This window comes from Panthera onca, chromosome E3 (assembly GCF_046562875.1).
Source record: "Panthera onca isolate mPanOnc1 chromosome E3, mPanOnc1 haplotype 2, whole genome shotgun sequence".
Classification (NCBI taxonomy): Eukaryota; Metazoa; Chordata; class Mammalia; order Carnivora; family Felidae; genus Panthera; species Panthera onca.
In genome coordinates this window covers 24,840,123-24,861,773 of record NC_138354.1, presented here as the reverse complement: position 1 = coordinate 24,861,773, position 21,651 = coordinate 24,840,123, and the positions used below count along the sequence as shown (strand labels likewise).

General features: G+C 39.9%; 1 protein-coding gene across 3 annotated transcripts in view; it reads left to right on the top strand.

Annotated features, from left to right (window-relative positions):
• Window positions 1-21,651, top strand: part of LOC132689750 (phospholipid-transporting ATPase ABCA3-like) — a 175,298-nt gene that overhangs the window by 88,439 nt on the left and 65,208 nt on the right. For all 3 annotated transcript variants that reach the window (XM_078440518.2, XM_078440517.2, XM_078440516.2), the window contains exons 14-16: window positions 2,265-2,419; window positions 2,892-3,047; window positions 3,406-3,616. In XM_078440518.2, the coding sequence (XP_078296644.2) occupies window positions 2,265-2,419; window positions 2,892-3,047; window positions 3,406-3,616 (522 nt within the window). The remainder of the gene's footprint in view (window positions 1-2,264; window positions 2,420-2,891; window positions 3,048-3,405; window positions 3,617-21,651) is intronic.

Sequence of the window (21,651 nt, the reverse complement as noted above, 5' to 3'; positions counted from 1 at the left end):
TGTTATTATTGAAAGATAGGGGTTTAGAGTCATTGTGATGTCTGTAGGTTTCATGCTTGTAGTGAGGTCTCTGGTACTTTGTGGTCCTTGCAACATTTCACTCACAGAATCCCCCTTAGGATCTCTTGTAGGGCTGGTTTAGTGGTGATGAGTTCCTTCAGTTTTTGTTTGTTTGGGAAGACCTTTATGTCTCCTTCTATTCTGAACGACAGACTTGCTGGGTTAAGGTTTCTTGGCTGCATATTTTTTTTTCTGTTCATCACATTGAATATTTCCTGCCATTCCTTTCTGGCCTGCCACGTTTCAGTAGATAGGTCTGTCACTATTCTTATCGGTCTCCCTTTATATTTTAGGGCCTGTTTCTCCCTACCTGCTCTCAGAATTTTCTCTTTGTCCTTGTATTTTGCCAGTTTCACTATGATATGTCGTGCAGAAGTTTGATCCAAGTTACGTCTGAAGGGAGTTCTCTGTGCCTCTTGGATTTCAATGCCTTTTTCTTTTCCCAGATGAGTGAAGTTCTCAGCTATGATTTCTTCAAGTACACCTTCATCACCTTTTCCTCTCTCTTCCTCCCCTGGAATCCCAATTATGCATATGCCATTGCATTTGATTGTATCACTTAATTCTCTAATTCTCCTCTCCTGCTCCTGGATTTTTTTTTATCTCTCTTTTTCTCAGCTTCCTCTTTTTCCATAATTTTATCTTCTAATTCACCTATTCTCTCCTCTGCCTCTTCAATCTGAGCTGTGGTCGCCTCCATTTTATTTTGCACCTCATTTATAGCATTTGTTAGCTCCTCCTGAGTATTTCTTAGTTCCTTGATCCCTGTAGCAATAGACTCTCTGGTGTCCTCTATACTTTTTTCAAGCCCAGCAATTAATTTTATGACTATTATTCTAAATTCTTGTTCCGTTATATTGCTTAAATCGTTTTTTTTTATTTTTTTTTAACGTTTATTTATTTTTGAGACAGAGAGAGACAGAGCATGAACAGGGGAGGGGCAGAGAGAGAGGGAGACACAGAATCTGAAACAGGCTCCAGGCTCTGAGCTGTCAGCACAGAGCCCGACGCAGGGCTCGAACTCACGGACCACGAGATCGTGACCTGAGCTGAAGTCGGCCGCTTAACCAACTGAGCCACCCAGGCGCCCCTGCTTAAATCGTTTTTGATCAGTTCGTTAGCTGTCACTACTTCCTGGAGTTTCTTTTGAGGAAAGTTCTTCCGTTCATCATTTTGGATAGTCCCTGGGTGGCACGGAACTGCAGGGCACTTTCCCTGTGCTGTCTGGAGTAACTTGTGTTGGTGGACGGGGCCACAGTCAGACCCGATGTCTGTCCCCAGCCCACCACTGGGGCTACAGTCAGACTGGTGTGTACCTTATCTTCCCCTCTCTGAGGGGCGGGACTCACTGTGTAGTGGTGTGGCCCCTGTCTGGGCTACTTGCACACTGGGAGGCTTGTGGTGCTGCTTTGATGGGATCTGGTATATTAGCAGGGGTGGCCCGCAAGGTGCACGGGGGTGGGAGGGGCAGGCTTAGCTTGCTTTGCCATCAGTGGTCTCCTGAGGGATGGGCCCTGCAGCACTGGAAGGGAGGCTGACCTGTTGGAGGGATGGAGCCACAGAAGCACAGCATTGGTTGTTTGCGCAATGCAAGCAAGTTCGGTGATGGGAACTGGTTCCCTTTGGGATTTTGGCTGGGGAATGGGAAAGGAATATGGCACTGGCCATCGCCTTTGTTCCCCACTGAGCTGAGCTTTTTCTTCTGGGGCTCAGCAACTCTCCCTCCCAGTGCCCTCTCGCCCTCCCTGCTCTCTGAGAGCAGAGCTGTTGACTTAGAATAGTCCAGATGTTAAGTCCCACTGGCTGTCAGAACTCACGCAGTCTGACCCTCCGCTTATGCAAGCCAGACTTCAGGGGCTCTGCCTTGCCAGGGGGGCTGCCCCTCCACCACCCCAGCTCCCTCCTGCCAGTCCATGTAGCACGCACTGCCTCTCCACCCTTCCTACCCTCTTCTGTGGACCTCTCTTATCTATGCTTGGCTCCAGAGAATCCATTATGCTAGTCTTCTGGTGGTTTTCTGGGTTATTTAGGCAGATATGGTCTAAGCAGTCTAAGTGATCAGCAGGACTCGGTGAGCCCAGTGTCCTCCTGTGCCGCCATCTTCCAGTCTCCATATGTAGATTTCAAATTTAAGGTATTAAAGAACAGTTTGTTACGTCCCTCATGAAAGCTAAGGTTTTGTTATGTCTTCTACTTGATCCTAGGTCTCTATCCTGCTACCAGTGGAGAGGCCTATGTTAACGGATATGACACCTCAAAGCAGATGGTCCAGATCAGGAAAAGCTTGGGCTTGTGTCCCCAACAGAACTTGTTGTTTGATTACTTGACCGTCTCAGAACACCTTTATTTTTATTGTTTGGTAAGCCAAAAATATGTTCCTTTTTCCCATTCTATTGGTGTACTTCAGGCACATTACCAATTATCCATATCCTTATTCTTAGAAAGTTCAAAAACTTATTTTTGATGAATTCTCCTTTAAACTTTTTTTTTTAACGTTTATTTATTTTTGAGACAGAGAGAGACAGAGCATGAACGGAGGAGGGTCAGAGAGAGAGGGAGACACAGAATCTGAAACAGGCTCCAGGCTCTGAGCTGTCAGCACAGAGCCTGACGCGGGGCTTGAACTCACGGACCGCGAGATCAGGACCTGAGCCGAAGTTGGACGCTTAACCGACTGAGCCACCCAGGTGCCCCCGATGAATTCTCCTTTAAACATAAAGTCAGACAAAGGGAAAAAGACACTATACAGATGATATAAGAGAACAGCTTGTGTAAGGTGTTTCTAAGGATAAAGTTGGAAGCACCATATAAAGTCTCGCTTCTCTTTCTAGGTAAAAGGAATACCTCGAAAGACACGTCTTGTGGAAATTGATCATATGTTGTCTACTTTTAACCTGCTAGATAAGCATAATGCATTTTCATTTTCACTGAGTGGAGGAATGAAGCGCAGACTCTCTGTGATCATAGCACTTATAGGGGGCTCCCAGGTAAAAACAACAACAACGACAAAAAACACACATAAACAAAAAATGGATCCACACTGAAGCTGGTCTAAAAAAATCAGCCAACAGAAACCTGAGAGCTGATACAGATCTAAGACTGTTAAAGGAACTTTACATATGAAATCCCATATGGAATTCATATTGTCAACCTTGTAACCAAACTGTGTCAGGTTTGGAATTATTCTAGCATTCGTAATTCAGTTTTAGTCTAAACTTGTTATCTTAGCTTAATTGGACAAGTGACTGAAAAAGCAACACCAGAATAAACCCCATAACTGGTAAGACCCTAGTGACACTAGTACATAATATTTAATGGTTATGGAATTCTTCTTCTGGTCTTTAGGTTGTGATACTTGATGAGCCAACATCTGGAATGGACCCAGTCTCAAGGAGGGCCACCTGGGATGTCCTTCAGCAGTATAAAGAGGATCATACCATCTTATTGACCACCCACTACATGGATGAAGCTGACATCTTGGGTGACCGCATAGCCATCATGGTCAAAGGATCCCTGCGGTGCTGTGGCTCTTCAGTTTTCCTGAAAAAAATATATGGTCTCTTTCCCTTTGATTATTCTTTGGATATTGATATGTTAATATTCTTCAAACATAATCTTCATGGATATTGATTTCTTTGTAATATTATACTATAATTTCCCTAGTTTTTTGTCTATCACCCCAAAACTTCTATTTCCTTTGTCCTTTTATTTGGAACTCTACAGTGAGCTCTTTGAAGTAATGGTCATAGTTTACATATTGTTAATATGGAAGTAGAGTTGACATACAGTGTCATATTATTTTCAGGTTTACATCATAGGGATTCAGTATTTTTATACATGACAAAATGATCCCCATAAGTCTAGTTACCATCTGTAATCATACAAAGTTATTATAATATTATTGAATGTATTCTCTATGCGGTATATTATATCCTCATTACCTATTTATTTGGTAACCAGAAGTTTATTCCTCTTAATCCCCTTCACCTATTTGCTTGGCCTCCAACCCCTTCTACTTCTGGTAACTGACAGTTTCTTTTTTTTTTTTTTTTTTAATTTTTTTAAATATTTCTTTCTTTCTTTTTTTTTCAATATATGAAATTTATTGTCAAATTGGTTTCCATACAACACCCAGTGCTCATCCCAAAAGGTGCCCTCCTCAATACCCATCACCCACCCTACCCTCCCTCCCACCCCCCATCAACCCTCAGTTTGTTCCCAGTTTTTAAGAGTCTCTTATGCTTTGGCTCTCTCCCACTCTAAACTCTTTTTTTTTCCCTTCCCCTCCCCCATGGGTTTCTGTTAAGTTTCTCAGGATCCACATAAGAGTGAAAACATATGGTATCTGTCTTTCTCTGTATGGCTTATTTCACTTAGCATCACACTCTCCAGTTCCATCGACGTTGCTACAAAGGGCCATATTTCGTTCTTTCTCATTGCCACGTAGGACTCCATTGTGTATATAAACCACGATTTCTTTATCCGTTCATCAGTTGATGGACATTTAGGCTCTTTCCATAATTTGGCTATTGCTGAGAGTGCTGCTATAAACATTGCGGTACAAGTGCCCCTATGCACCAGTACTCCTGTATCCCTTGGGTAAATTCCTAGCAGTGCTACTGCTGGGTCATAGGGTAGGTCTATTTTTAATTTTCTGAGGAACCTCCACACTGTTTTCCAGAGTGGCGGCACCAGTTTGCATTCCCACCAACAGTGCAAGAGGGTTCCCGTTTCTCCACATCCTCTCCAGCATCTATAGTCTCCTGATTTGTTCATTTTGGCCACTCTGACTGGCGTGAGGTGGTATCTGAGTGTGGTTTTGATTTGTATTTCCCTGATGAGGAGCGACGTTGAGCATCTTTTCATGTGCCTGTTGGCCGGATGTCTTTAGAGAAGTGTCTATTCATGTTTTCTGCCCATTTCTTCACTGGGTTATTTGTTTTTTGGGTGTGGAGTTTGGTGAGCTCTTTATAGATTTTGGATACTAGCCCTTTGTCTGATATGTCATTTGCAAATATCTTTTCCCATTCCGTTGGTTGCCTTTTAGTTTTGTTGGTTGTTTCCTTTGCTGTGCAGAAGCTTTTTATCTTCATAAGGTCCCAGTAATTCATTTTTGCTTTTAATTGCCTTGCCTTTGGGGATGTGTCGAGTAAGAGGTTGCTATGGCTGAGGTCAGAGAGGTCTTTTCCTGCTTTCTCCGCTAGGGTTTTGATGGTTTCCTGTCTCACATTCAGGAGCTTCATCCATTTTGAGTTTATTTTTGTGAATGGTGTGAGGAAGTGGTCTAGTTTCAACCTTCTGCATGTTGCTGTCCAGTTCTCCCAGCACCATTTGTTAAAGAGACTGTCTTTTTTCCATTGGATGTTCTTTCCTGCTTTGTCAAAGATGAGTTGGCCATACGTTTGTGGGTCTAGTTCTGGGGTTTCTATTCTATTCCATTGGTCTATGTGTCTGTTTTTGTGCCAATACCATGCTGTCTTGATGATGACAGCTTTGTAGTAGAGGCTAAAGTCTGGGATTGTGATGCTTCCTGCTTTGGTCTTCTTCTTCAAAATTACTTTGGCTATTCGGGGCCTTTTGTGGTTCCATATGAATTTTAGGATGGCTTGTTCTAGTTTCGAGAAGAATGCTGGTGCAATTTTGATTGGGATTGCATTGAATGTGTAGATAGCTTTGGGTAGTATTGACATTTTGACAATATTTATTCCTCCAATGCATGAGCAGGGAATGTCTTTCCATTTCTTTATATCTTCTTCAATTATCTTCATAAGCTTTCCATAGTTTTCAGCATACAGATCTGTTACATCTTTGGTTAGGTTTATTCCTAGGTATTTTATGCTTCTTGGTGCAATTGTGAGTGGGATCAGTTTCTTTATTTGTCTTTCTGTTGCTTCATTGTTAGTGTATAAGAATGCAACTGACTTCTGTACATTGATTTTGTATCCTGCAACTTTGCTGAATTCATGTATCAGTTCTAGCAGAGTTTTGGTGGAGTCTATCGGGTTTTCCATGTATAGTATCATGTCATCTGCAAAAAGTGAAAGCTTGACTTCGTCTTTGCCAATTTTGATGCTTTGATTTCCTTTTGTTGTCTGATTGCTGATGCTAGAACTTCCAACACTATGTTAAACAACAGTGGTGAGAGTGGGCATCCCTGTCGTATTCTTGATCTCAGGGAAAAAGCTCTCAGTTTTTCCCCACTGAGGATGATGTTAGCTGTGGGCTTTTCATAAATGGCTTTTATGATCTTTAAGTATGTTCCTTCTATCCCGACTTTCTCAAGGGTTTTTATTAAGAAAGGGTGCTGAATTTTGTCAAAGGCCTTTCTGCGTCGATTGACAGGATCATATGGTTCTTAACTTTTCTTTTATTAATGTGATGTATCACGTTGATTGATTTGCGAATGTTGAACCAGCCCTGCATCCCAGGAATGAATCCCACTTGATCATGGTGAATATTTCTTTTTATATGCTGTTGAATTCGATTTGCTAGTATCTTATTGAGAATTTTTGCATCCATATTCATCAGGGATTTTGGCCTGTAGTTCTCTTTTTTTGCTGGGTCTCTGTCTGGTTTAGGAATCAAAGTAATACTGTCTTCATAGAATGAGTCTGGAAGTTTTCCTTCCCTTTCTATTTCTTGGAACAGCTTGAGAAGGATAGGTATTATCTCTACTTTCAACGTCTGGTAGAACTCCCCTGGGAAGCCATCTGGTCCTGGACTCTGATTTGTTGGGAGATTTTTGATAACCGATTCAATTTCTTCGCTGGTTATGGGTCTGTTCAAGCTTTCTATTTCCTCCTGCTTGAGTTATGGAAGCGTGTGGGTGTTTAGGAATTTGTCCATTTCTTCCAGGTTGTCCAATTTGTTGGCATATAATTTTCCCAGTATTCCCTGATAATTGCTTGTATTTCTAAGGGATTGGTTGTAATAATTCCATTTTCATTCATGATTTTATCTATTTGAGTCATCTCCCTTTTCTTTTTGAGAAGCCTGGCTAGAGGTTTGTCAATTTTGTTTATTTTTTTCAAAAAACCAACTCTTGGTTTCATTGATCTGCTCTACAGTTTTTTAGATTCTATATTGTTTATTTCTGCTCTGATCTTTATTATTTCTCTTCTTCTGCTGGGTTTAGGCTGCCTTTGCTGCTCTGTTTCTATTTCCTTTAGGTGTGCTGTTAGATTTTGTATTTGGGATTTTTCTTGTTTCTTGAGATAGGCCTGGATTGCAATGTATTTTCCTCTCAGGACTGCCTTCGCTGCATCCCAAAGCATTTGGATTGTTGTATTTTCATTTTCATTTGTTTCCATATATTTTTTAATTTCTTCTCTAATTGCCTGGTTGACCCACTCATTCTTTAGTAGGGTGTTCTTTAACCTCCATGCTTTTGGAGGTTTTCCAGACTTTTTCCTGTGGTTGATTTCAAGCTTCATAGCATTGTGGTCTGAAAGTATGCATGGTATAATTTCAATTCTTGTATACTTATGAAGGGCTGTCTTGGAGAATGTTCCATGTGCACTCGAGAAGAAAGTATATTCTGTTGCTTTGGGATGCAGAGTTCTAAATATATGTGTCAGGTCCATCTGATCCAATGTATCATTCAGGGCCCTTGTTTCTTTATTGACCGTGTGTCTAGATGATCTATCCATTTCTGTAAGTGGAATGTTAAAGTCCCTTGCAGTTACCATATTCTTATCAGTAAGGTTGCTTATGTTTATGAGTGATTGTTTTATATATTTGTGGGCTCCCGTATTTGGTGCATAGACATTTATAATTGTTAGCTCTTCCTGATGGATAGACCCTGCAATTATTATACAATGCCCTTCTTCATCTCTTGTTACAGCCTTTAATTTAAAGTCTACTTTGTCTGATATAAGTATGGATACTCCAGCTTTCTTTTGGCTTCCAGTAGCATGATTAATAGTTCTCCATCCCCTCACTCTCAGTCTGAAGGCATCAGGTCTAAAATGTCTCTTGTAGACAGCAAATAGATGGGTCTTGTTTTTTTATCCATTCTGATACCCTATGTCTTTTGGTTGGCGCATTTCGTCCATTTACATTCAGTGTTATTATAGAAATAAACGGGTTTAGAGGTGTTGTGATGTCTGTATGTTTTATGCTTGTAGCGATGTCTCTGGTATTTTGTCTCACAGGATCCCCCTTAGGATCTCTTGTAGGGCTGGTTTAGTAGTGACAAATTTCTTCAGTTTTTGTTTGTTTGGGAAGACCTTTATCTCTTCTTCTATTCTAAATGACAGACTTGCTGTATAAAGGATTCTCGGCTGCATATTTTTTCTGTTCATCACATTGAAGATCTGCCAATCCTTTCTGGCCTGCCAAGTTTCAGAAGAGAGATCAGTCACGAGTCTTATAGGTCTCCCTGTATATGTTAGGGCACGTTTATCCCTTGCTTCTTTCAGAATTTTCTCTTTATCCTTGTATTTTGCCAGTTTCACTATGATATGTCATGCAGAAGATCGATTCAAGTTACGTCTGAAGGGAGTTCTCTGTGCCTCTTGGATTTCAATGCCTTTTTCCTTCCCCAGTTCATGGAAGTTCTCAGCTCTGATTTCTTCAAGTACACCTTCATCACCTTTCCCTCTCTCTTCCTCCTCTGGGATACCAATTATGCGTATATTATTTCTTTTTAGTGCATCACTTAGTTCTCTACTTTTCCCCTCATACTCCTGGATTTTTTTAACTCTCTTTTTCTCAGCTTCCTCTTTTTCCATAATTTTTTCTTGTAGTTCACCTATTCTCTCCTCTGCCTCTTCAATCCGAGCCATGGTCGTTTCCATTTTATTTTGCATCTCGTTTATAGCATTTTTCATCTCCTCCTCACTATTCCTTAGTCCCTTGATCTTTGTAGCAATAGATTCTCTGCTGTCCTCTATACTATTTTCAAGCCCAGCGATTAATTTTATGACTTTTATTCTAAATTCACTTTCTGTTATATTATTTAAATCCTTTTTGATCAGTTCATTAGCTGTTGTTATTTCCTGGAGATTCTTTTGAGGTGAATTCTTCCGTTTGGTCATTTTGGATAGTCCCTGGAGTGGTACAGAACTGCAGGGCACTTCCCCTGTGCTGTGGTGTATAACTGGAGTTGGTGGGTGGGACCACAGTCAGACCTGATGTCTGCCCCAGCCCACTGCTGGGGCCACAGTCAGACTGGTGTGTGCCTTCTCTTCCCCTCTCCTAGGGGCAGGATTCACTGTGGGGTGGCGTGGCTGTCTGGGCTACTTGCACACTGCCAGGCTTGTGGTGCTGGGAATCTGGCGTATTAGCTGGGGTGGGTAGGCAAGGTGCAGAGGGGCAGGAAGTGTAGGCTTAGCTCACTTCTCCTTCGGTGATCCGCTTCAGGAGGGCCCTGTGGCAGCGGGAGGGAGTCAGACCCGCTGCCAGAGGGATGGCTCTGCAGAAGCACAGCGTTGGGTGTTTGCATGGTGCAAGCAAGTTCTCTGGCAGGAACTGGTTCCCTTTGGGATTTTGGCTGGGGGATGGGCAAGGGAGATGGCGCTGGTGAGCGCCTTTGTTCCGCGCCAAACTGAGCTCTGTCATCCTGGGGCTCAGCAACTCTCCCTCCCGTTGTCCTCCATCCTTCTCGCTTTCCGAGCAGAGCTGTTAACTTATGACCTCCCAGATGGTAAGTCCCGCTTGCTGTTGGAACACACTCCGTCTGGCCCCTCCACTTTTGCAATCCAGACTCAGGGGCTCTGCTTGGCCGGTGGGCTGCCCCTCCGCCCGGCTCCCTCCCGCCAGTCCGTACAGCGTGCACTGCCTCTCTGCCCTTCCTACCCTCTTCTGCGGGCCTCTCGTCTGCACTTGGCTCCAGAGACTCCATTCTGCTAGTCTTCTGGTGGTTTTCTGGGTTATTTAGGCAGGTGTAGGTGGAATCTAAGTGATCAGCAGGACACACGGTGAGCCCAGCATACTCCTACGCCGCTATCTTCCCTAGAATCCCCAAATATTTATTTATTTCTGAGACAGAGAGAGACAGAGCATGAGTGAGGGAGGGGCAGAGAGAGAGGGACACAGAATCCGAAGCAGGCTCCAGGCTCTGAGCTGTCAGCACAGAGCCTGACGTGGGGCTCGAACTCACCGCGAGATCATTACCTGAGCCCAAGTCAGAAGCTCAACTGACTGAGCCACCCAGGCGCCCCCTGACAGTTTCTTTCTTATATTTATGAGTCTCTCTTGGTTTTGTTGTGTCTATTTGTTTTGTTTTGTAGATTTTAAATGCAAGGGAAATTATTTGGTATTTTCTTTGATTTATTTCACTTAGCATGACACTCTCTAGGTCTATCCATGTTGTCAAAAATAGCAAGATTTCACTTTTTTAATGAGATTTATTGTCAAATTGGTTTCCATACAACACCCATTGCTCATCCCAACAGGTGCCCTCCTCAGTGTCCCTCACCCACTTTCCCCTTCCCCATCAACCCTCAGTTTGTTCTCAGTTTTTAAGAGTCTCTTCTGGTTTGGCTCCTTCCCTCTCTAGCTTTTTTTAGCCTTTTTTTTATGGCTAAGTTATATTCCATTGTATATATTTACCACATCTTCTTGATCTGTTCATCAATGGATGGATACTTGGGTTGCTTCCATATCTTGGCTATGATAAATAATGCTGCAGGAAACATAGGGGTACATATATCTTTTTGAATTAGTGTTTTTGTGTTCTGTGGGTAAATAACCAGTAGTGGAATTACTGGATCATATAATAGTTCTATTTTTAATTTTTTGAGGAACCTCCATACTGTTTTCCACAGTGGCAGCACCAGTTTCCATTCCCACTAACACATTCTTTTTTTGCCACATCCTCACCGTCACCTGTTGTTTCTTGAGTTACTGATTTTAGCCAGTCTGACAGGCATGTGGTGATTCTCCTTGTGGTTTTGATTTACATTTCCCTGATGATAAGTGATGTTGAGCATCTTTTCATGTGTCCGTTGGCCATCTGTATGTCTTCTTTGGAGAAATGTCTGTTTTTTAATTGGATTATTTGTTTTTTAATTGGATTATTTGTTTTTTGGAGTTGAGTTGCATAATTTATATATATATAAACTATATATATACATATGTATATATACATATATATACGTACATATACATAGGTATATATCATGGATATTAACCCCTTATTGGTTATCATTTGCAAATAACTTCTCCCAATCAATGTGCTGTGTTTTTGTTTTGTTGATGGTTTCCTTCCCTGTGCAAAAGCTTGTTTGGGTGTAATCTCAATAATTTAATTTTGCTTTTGTTTTCCTTGTCAGAGACCTGTCTAGAAAAATGTTTCTACAGTCAATGTCAGATTACTGCCTGTATTTTCTTCTAGAAATTTTTGGTTTGCAAACATTTTCCTTTATTCTGTATGTAGCCTTTCCATTTTGTTGATTGTTTCCTTTGCTTCTCAGAATCTTTTTAGTTTGGTGTAGTCAAACTACTCTATCTTTTATTTTGTTTCCTGTGCTTTTGACTTCATATCCAAAAAAAATCATTGCCAAGACCTATGTCAAGAGGCTTTTAACTCAGTGTTCTCTTGTAGGAGTGGATCTTTTTTTTATGTATTCAGTTACTCTGTCTTTTGATTGGAGAGTTTAATCAGTTTTTATTTAACACAGATTTTAATAAGGAAGTACTATTGTTAATCATGTCCCATTTGCCTTGAAGTTCTTATGTCCTTCTTTTCATCTCTTGCTGTCTTCATTTCCTTTTTACTAATTTTTGTATTGATATGTTTTGATTTCTTTCTTTTTCTTTTGTGTAATTTCTAGGCATATTTTCTTTGTGGTTATCATGGGACATACATAAAACATAACAGTATATTATAAGCTGATAACAACTTAACCTCCATTGCATATAAAAAATTGTTTTCTTTACTCCCCTCATAAAACTTTAGTTATTGATATCAGATTTATATCTATTTGTGTTGTGTATTGTGTATCTTATTATTTAGTTATACTTTTTAGTTATAGTGTTTAATGCTTTTATCTTTTAACTTTTATAGTAGAATTAAAAGTAATTTAGGGGTGCCTGGGTGGGTCAGTCAGTTAAGCATCCAACTTCGGCTCTGGTCATGATCTCACGATTCGTGAGTTTGAGCCCCACATTGGGCTCTGTGCTGATAGCTCAGTGCCTGGAGCCTGCTTCTGATTCTGTGTCTCCCTCCCCTCAGCTTCACCCCTGCTCACACTCTGTCTCTCTCTCAAAATAAAGAAAGATTAAAAACAAGTTTCTTTAAGTAATTTATCCACCACCATTACAATATAAATTATTCTGTATTTGTCTGTATATTTAACACTACCTGTGAGATTTATACTTTCATATGACTTTGTATTACTGTTTACCATCCTTTCTTTCCTTTTCTTTAAATCATCCTTTCTTTTCAATTTGAATAACTCCCTTTAGCTTTTCTTATAATGCAGATATAGTGGTAGTAAACTCTCTTAGCTTTTGTTTGTCTAGTAAAATCTTTCTCCTTCATTTTTGAAAGACACTTTGCCATGTATAGTATTCTTGGTAATTTTTTCTTGCAGTACTTTGAATATATCTCATCATTCCCTTCTAGCCATCTTTTCAGGTTTCTGCTGAAAAATCAGCTAATAGTCTTATGTGTGTTCCCTTGTATGTGACAACTTGCTTTTCAAAACCCTCTCTTTGTCTTTGACTTTTTACTATTGGATTATAATGTGTTTTATTGTAGATATCTTTGGATTCATCTAGTATAGATCTTTTGCATTTGTGACCCGGAATGTCCATTTCTTTTCCTTGGTTCGGAAGTTTTCGGCCATTATTTCTTTGAATAAACTTTCTAACTCGCCCCCACTTTCTCCCCATATGGGACTCTTATATTGCATTTATTGCTCTACTTAGTGATATTCCATAAGTCTCTTGGGCTTTATTTACTCTTTTTCATTCTTTTTTGTTTTCTTTTGTTCCTCTGAGTGAAATTATTCACTTGACTAATTAATTCACTTGACCAATTAATGACTTGACTTTGAGGTCACCCATCCTTTTGTCCACTTTATGTAGTCCACTTTTGAACCTGTCTAATGAATTTTTCAATTTAGTTACTGTATTCTTCAGCTCTGCAACTTCTTTTTGGTACTTCTTTTTTTTTTTTAATTTACATCCAAATTAGTTAGCATATAGTGAAACAATGATTTCAGGAGTAGATTCCTTAATGCCCCTTACCCATTTAGCCCATCCCCCCCTCCCACAACCCCTCCAGTAGCCCTCTGTTTGTTCTTCATATTTAAAAGTCTCTTATGTTTTGTCCCCCTCCCTGTTTATATATTGTTTTTGCTTCCCTTCCCTTATGTTCATCTGTTCTTTGTCTTAAAGTCCTCATATGAGTGAAGCCATATGATATTTGTCTTTCTCTGACTAATTTTGCTTAGCATAATACCCTCTAGTTCCATCCACATAGTTGCAATTGGCAAGATTTCATTCTTTTTGATTGCCAAGTAATACTCCATTGTGTGTGTGTGTGTGTGTGTGTGTGTGTGTGTGTGTGTATGCACACACCACATCTTCTTTATCCATTCATCCATGATGGACATTTGGGTTCTTTCCATACTTTGGCTATTGTTGATAGTGCTGCCATAAGCATGGGGGTGCATGTGTCCCTTCGACACAGCACACCTCTATCCCGTGGATAAATGCCTAGTAGTGTAATTGCTGGGTCGTAGGGTAGTTCTATTTTTAGTTTTTGAGGAACCTTCATACTGTTTTCCAGAGTGGCTGCACCAGCTTGCATTCCCACCAACAATGCAAAAGAGATCCTCTTTCTCTGCATCCTCACCAACATCTGTTGTTGCCTGAATTGTTAACGTTAGCAATTCTAACAGGTCTGAGGTGGTATCTCATGGTGGTTTTGATTTATATTTCCCTGATGATGAGTGATGTTGAGCATTTTTTCATGTGTCGGTTGGCCATCTGGATGTCTTTTTGGAGAAGTGTCTATTCATGTCTTTTGCCCATTTTGTCACTGGATTATTTGTTTTTTGGGTGTTGAGTTTGATAAGTTCTTTGTAGATTTTGGATACTAACCCTTTATCTGATATGTCACTTGCAAATATCTTCTCCCATTCTGTCAGTTGCCTTTTAGTTTTGCTGATTGTTTCCTTCGCTGTGCAGAATATTTTATTTTGATGAGGTCCCAGTAGTTCATTTTTGCTTTTGTTTCCCTTGCCTCTGGAGACGTGTTGAGTAAGAAGTTGCTGCGGCCAAGATCAAAGAGGTTTTTGCCTGATTTTTCCTCAAGGATTTTGATGGCTTCCTGTCTTACATTTAGGTCTTTTATGCATGTTGAGTTTATTTTTGTGTCTGGTGTAAGAAAGTGGTCCAGGTTCATTCTTCTGCATGTCACTGTCCAGTTTTCCCAGCACCACTTGTTGAAGACACTGTCTTTATTCCATTGGATATTCTTTCCTGCTTCGTCAAAGATTAGTTAGCCATACATTTGTGGGTCCATTTCTGGGTTCTCTATTCTGTTCCATTTATCTGAGTGTCTATTTTGTGCCAGTACCTTACTGTCTTGATGATTACAGCTTTGTAGTATAGCCTGAAGTCTGGGATTGTGATGCCTCCTGCTTTGGTTTTCTTTTTCAAGATCACTTTGACTATTCAGGGTCTTTTCTGGTTCCAAATAAATTTTAGGATTATTTGTTCTAGCTCTGTGAAGAATGCTGGTGTTACTTTGATAGGGATTACATTGAATATGTAGATTGCTTTGGGTAGTATTGACATTTAGCAATATTTGTTCTTCCTATCCAGAAACATGGAATATTTTTCCATTTTTTTGTGTCTTCTTCAATTTCTTTCATAAGCTTTCTATAGTTTTCAGTGTATAGTTCTTTTCACCTCTTTGGTTAGATTTATTCCTAGGTATTTTATGGTTTTTTGTACAACTGTGAATGGGATCGATTCCTTGATATCTCTGTCGCTTCATTGTTGGTGTATAAGAATGCAATCAATTTCTGTGTGTTGATATCCTGCAACCTTGCTGAATTCATGGATCATTTCTAGCAGTTTTTTGGTGGAATCTTTTGGGTTTTCCATAGAGAGTATCATGTCATCTGTGAAGAGTGTAAGTTTGATCTCCTCCTGGCCAATTTGGATGCCTTTTATTTCTTTGTGTTGTCTGATTGCAGAGGCTAAGACTTCCAATACTATGTTGAATAACAGTGGTGAGAGTGGACATCCCTGTCTTGTTCCTGACCTTAGGGGGAAAGTTCTCAGTTTTTCCCCATTGAGGATGATATTAGCATTGGGTCATTCATATATAGCTTTTATGATCTCGAGGTATGCTCCTTTTATCCCTACTTTCTTGAGGGCTTTTATCAAGAAAGGATGCTGTATTTTGTCAAATGCTTTCTCTGCATCTATTGAGAGGATCATATGGTTCTTGTCCTTTCTTTTATTGATGTGATCAATCACGTTAATTGTTTTGTGGATATTGAGCCAGCCCTACATCCCAGTTATAAATCCCACTTGGTCGTGGTGAATAATTTTTTTAATGTATTGTTGAATCTGGTTGGCTAATGTCTTGTTGAGGATTTTTGTGTCCATGTTCATCTGGGAAGCTGGTCTATAGTTCTCCTTTTTAGTGGGGGTCTCTGTCTGGTTTTGGAATCAGGGTAATGCTGCCTTCATAGAAAGAGTTTGGAAGTTTTCCTTCATTCTATTTTTTGGAACAGCTTCAAGAGAATAGGTGTTAACTCTTCCTTAAATGTTTGGTAGAATTCCCTTGGAAAGCCATCTGGCCCTGGACTCATTTTTTGGCAGATTTTTGATTACTAATTCGATTTCCTTACTGGTTATGGGTCTGTTCAAATTTTCTATTTCTTCATGTTTCACTTTGGGTAGTGTATATGTTTCTAGGAATTTGTCCGTTTCTTCCAGATTGCCCGTTTTGTTGGCATATGATTGCTCATAATATTATCTTATTATTGTTTTTATTTCTGTTGTGTTGGTTGTGATCTCTCCTCCTTCATTTTGATTTTATTTATCTGGAGCCTTTCCTTTTTCTTTTGATCAAACTGGCTACTGGTTTATCAATTTTGTTAATTCTTTCAAAGAACCAGGTTCTGGTTTCATTGATATGTTCTACTGTGTTTTTAGTTTTGATAGCATTAATTTCTGCTCTAATCTTTATTATTTCCTGTCTTCTGCTGGTTTGGGGTTTTACTTGCTGTTCTTTTTCCAGATCCTTAAGGTGTAAGGTTAGGTTGTGTATCTGAGATCCCCTTTCTTCTTTAGAAAGGCCTGGATTGCTATATACTTTCCTCTTATGACCACCTTTGCTGCGTCCCAGAGGTTTTGGGTTGTGGTGTTATCATTTTCATTGACTTCTATATACTTTTTAATTTGCTCTTTAACAGCTTGGTTAGCCCATTCATTCTTTAGTAGGTGTTCTTCAGTTTCCAAGTATTTGTTACCTTTCCAAACTTTTTCTTGTGGTTGATTTTGAGTTTCGTAGCGTTGTGGTCTGAAAATATGCACGGTATGATCTCGATCTTTTTGTACTTACTTAGGGCTGATTTTTGTCCCAGTATATGGTCTATTCTGGAGAACATTCCATGTGCACTGGAGAAGAATGTATATTCTGCTGCTTCAAGATGAAATGTTCTGAATATATCTGTTAAGTTCATCTGGTCCAGTGTTTCATTCAAAGCCATTGTTTCCTTGTTGATTTTTTTATTAGATGATCTGTCCAATGCTCAGAGTGGGGTGTTGAAGTCTCCTACTATTATGGTATTACTATTGATGAGTTTCTTTATGTTTGTGATTAATTGATTTATATATTTGGGTGCTGTCACATTTTGCGCATAAATGTTTGCAATTGTTAGGTCTTCTTGGTGGATAGACCCCATGATTATGATATAATGCCCTTCTGGTTGTCTTGATACAGTCTTTATTTTAAAGTCTAGATTGTTTGATACAAGTATGGCTACTCCGGCTTTCTTTTGTTGACCATTAGCATGATAGATGGTTCTCCATCCCCTTATTTTCAATCTGAAGGTGTCTTTAGGTCTAAAGTGGGTCTCTTGTAAACAGCATATGGATGGATCTTGTTTTCTTATCCATTCTGTTATCCTGTGTCTTTTGATTGGAGCCTTGAGTCCACTGACATTTAGAGTGAGTAATGAAAGATATGAATTTATTGCCATTATGATGCTTGTAGAGTTGGAGTTTCTGATGGTGTTTTCTGGTCCTTTCTAATCTTTGTTGCTTTTGGTATTTATTTATTTTTATATGTATATTTTCATCTTTTCTCCCCTCAGAGAGTCCCCCTTAAAATTTCTTGCAGGGCTGGTTTAGTGGTCACAAACTCCTTTCATTTTTGTTTGTCTGAGAAACTTTTCCTCTCTCTCCTTCTATTTTGAATGACAGCCTTGTTGGATAAAGAATTCTTGGCTGATACAGAGAAAGACAGATACCATATGGTTTCACTCTTATGTGGATCCTGAGAAACATAACAGAAACCCATGGGGGAGGGGAAGGAAAAAAAAAAAAAAAAAGAGGTTAGAGTGGGAGAGAGCCAAAGCATTAGAGACTGTTAAAAACTGAGAACAAACTGAGGGTTGATGGGGGGTGGGAGGGAGGGCAGGGTGGGTGATGGGTATTGAGGAGGGCACCTTTTGGGATGAGCACTGGGTGTTGTATGGAAACCAATTTGACAGTAAATTTCATATATTAAAAAATAAAATAAAAAAAAAATAAATTTAAAAAAAAAAACAAAACAAAAAAAAAAAAAAAAAAGAATTCTTGGCTGCATATTTTTCTGTTTCAGCACATTGAATATATCCTGCCACTCCTTTCTGGCCTGCCAAGTTTCTGTGGATAGGTCTGCCACAAACCTGATCTGTCTACCCTTGTTGGTTAGGGACTTTTTTTCCCTTGCTGCTTTCATGATTCTCTCCTTGTCTGAGTATTTTGATAATTTGACTATGATATGCCTTGTTGATGGTTGATTTTTGTTGAATCTAATGGGGGTTCTCTGTGCTTCCTGGATTTTGATGTCTGTGTCTTTCCCCAGGTTAGGAAAGTTTTCTGCTATGATTTGCTCACATAACCTTTCTACCCCTATTTCTCTCTCCTCTTCTGGGACCCCTATGATTCTGATTTTGTTCCTTTTTTTTTTTTTTTTTTTTTTAATTTTTTTTTAACGTTTATTTATTTTTGAGACAGAGAGAGACAGAGCATGAGCGGGGGAGGGTCAGAGAGAGAGGGAGACACAGAATCGGAAGCAGGCTCCAGGCTCTGAGCTGTCAGCACAGAGCCCGATGCGGGGCTCGAACTCACGGACCGTGAGATCATGACCTGAGCTGAAGTCGGACGCTTAACCGACCAAGCCACCCAGGCGCCCCATTTTGTTCCTTTTTAATGAGTCACTGATTTCCCTAATTCTTAAATCATGCTCTTTTGCCTTAATCTCCCTCTTTTTTTTTTCTGTTTCATTATTCTCTATAAGTTTGTCCTCTATATCACTGATTCTCTGTTCTGCCTCATCCATCCTTGCCGCCGCTGCATCCATCCATGGTTGCCGCTCAGTTATAGCATTTTTTATTTCATTCTGGATATTTTTTACTTGTTTTATCTCTGCAGAAAGGGATTCTAATCTATTTTTGACTCCAGCTAGTATTCTTATTATCGTAATTCTAAATCCGGGTTCAAACATCTTGCTTGTGTCTGTGTTGGTTAAATCCCTGGCTGTCGTTTCTTCGTGCTCTTTCTTTTGGGGTGAATTCCTTTGTTTTGTCATTTTGAAGGGAGAAAAGGAATTAATGAGGTAGAAAAATTGAAAATAAAAAATTAAAATTAAAAAAATATTAAAATTAAAAATTAAAAACACACACACACAAAAATAAAATAGATGATGCTAGATCCTTGGTGTGTTTTGGTCTGGGTGTTGAAAGTGGTTTGACAGATTAGAGAAAAAAAGGTCGGAGCAGAAAAAAAAGGAAATCATTTGAGAATTTGAAAAAAATACACTGAAGTAGACTAAAATGAGATAATGGGGGTAAAATAGAATTTGAAAAAATTTACAGAAAAGTAAAAAATATAGTAATAAAAAAGAAAAGTATTTTTAATAAAAATTAAAAATAAAAATGAATTTTTTCTCTTTCTGTATTCAAGAAAAAGAAGTGCAAAAGAGAAAAAGAAAAAAAAGAAAGAAAGAAAATTGAATAGATGAACCTGCTAACAGATTGAAGTAGGGCTGAAATTACTTTGTTTTCCCCTAGAAATCAGTCTCTGTAGTGCTTTATAGTCCATAAACTAAGCTGGTGGATAGACTTGTGTTCTTGAAGAGCAAAGTTGGCCCGGGCTCAGTGTAACAGCTCCGCTCTCCACTAGAAGGCACTGCAAGCCTACTGGGGTGGATTGTTGCAGTGCTCATAGGTGCGTATGCACATGCCTGGGAGTGGTGAAAATGGCACCACCCAGCTACCCAGTCTGTTCTCCCAGATCAGCAATCATGCACCCGTCCTCTATCTTCAGCTTTCATCCACTCCCTGCTTTTTCACTCTCTGTGACCAGGCCCCAGGCAGTACCTCTCTCCTGAGTTTTGTCTCAGATGCAGCTGTTTTCCCTGGCCCCTTACTTCTGAAGGACCGTGGCTTTGACCTGTTCTGCCCCTCTGCAGGAGGGTCTCACCAAGCAGTGGCTGAATGAGCAATGGCCGAATGTCGGCTGCACCTAGGAACACTTGCTGGACCCTGCTGCTGTCGGTGTCCTGAGACTGCGGCCAGGTGCCAGCCCGCCCCAGAAAAAGTTTGCAAGATAGTGTAGCAGCAGCATTTCAGGGATTATGGAAAATCACAACACACATCTGGCACCAGGCTTCACACTTAACGACCTTGTTCCAGCACCAGTGAATGTGACTGTTTTATGGGATCTGCTGGGACCAGGTGGCTTCAACAGTCTCTACCAAATGTCCTTCCAGCAGTGGAACCACTTTTCCCTGTGTGGCTCGAGAACTTCCTGGACCCCACTCTGTTCCTGGGGATTCGCCCTTCCCACCAGAGCACCACCAGGTATCAAGCTGAAGAGTTGCAGCCTTTGCACTCCCTTTGTTTACAGTGCTAATGGAATTTAAACCTTCTCCTTTCTCCTTTTTAGTTTAGTCCCTGTGGCTGTTTCCAATTTTCCACTTTCTCTCCAGCTGCTTTTGGGGAGGGGTACTTTTCCCATATTCTGCCCCCCTCCCCAGTCTCTGTCCTCTCTCCGCCCACAAAAGCAGTTCCCTACCCTCAGCATCTTCTTGCTCCCCAAATTCACCTCTCTGTGCCATGTACCTGATGAATTCTGTAGTGCAGGTTATGCAGACTGTTGTGCTAATCCTCCAATCAGTTTCCTAGGTGTGTAGGATGGTTTAGTATTCGTCTGGCTGTATTTCATGGATGTGAGACACACAAAAAACTTCCATGCTGTTTCGCCATCTTGGCTCCTCCTCGGAGCCTCTTTTCGGTACTTCTTAAGCTTTCTGTTTCTTTGTTGAAATTCTCACTTTGTTCATGCATTGGTATCCTGACCTTGGTGAGCATCTTTATTATGTTATTTTAAATTCTCTGTCAGGTAAGTTATATAGATCCCCATCTAATAGAGCCATATTCTGGATATATATGTTTTCTTATTGGAAAACATTTCTGTGTCTGCTTCTCTTGATTTTTTCCATCCCATTTAGTGTTATATTTTCTAGTTTCCTTGCATGGTTTTTTCATTTTTATAACTAAATTTGTGAATAAAATAATAGTGGAGACTAAAGTAATTGATAATTATCCTCAGTAAATGGTATACCCTGGTCTATTAGGCCACTGTTATGGAAGACTGAGTTAATATAACCTGTATTTGAGCGAATATTGGGATGTATTACACCTTTATTTAGATTCTCTTTATCACTGTCTTCAAGTGTGTTAGTAATAGGATCAGGATTTTGCTCTTAGCAGAGGATGGCATCTGTATATGAATGAGATCATGGGGATCTCTTGAAGCTATAATTCAGTTCCCAGCTTTTAGATCTGACAAATGCTCTTTGCTTTCCATTTCTAAACTATTTTCTTTACCTCAAAGGTTTTCTCTCTGTGCTGCTGCCCTCTTCCTACCCTTTAAAGGCCTATTGTAATAAAGGACTGATGTACCTCAGAAGTATTTTTCTTAGCTTTTTTGTCCTGTCCTGAGCTATCAGAGTACCACTGCAATGTTTTCACAAAGTTCTGAAGAGCTCTGAAGGCATTTTTGTTCATTTGTTTGTTTGTTTGTTTGTTTGTTTGTTTGTTTGTTTTTACTGCCTTACCCTTCCCCCAACCCCCAGCCGCACCTTTGAGAGCTTAGGGCAATGCAGGTAGTGGAGGTGGAGACTACTTTGGAAAGGTTTCTCAGATCTCTGAAGGAAAGGACTTGTATCTGATTAATTTACTCCCTTACATATAATAGGCACCAAATGTATATCTGTTTAATGAATATTAACCTTGTTTTCTCAGATTTTAGTGTCCGTAGAACAAGAGACTATGTAACAGAGATTTTTCCCTATCTCTGTTCTCTCAGTCCCTAAGAAAATTAATGAAATTACAAAAGAAGTAT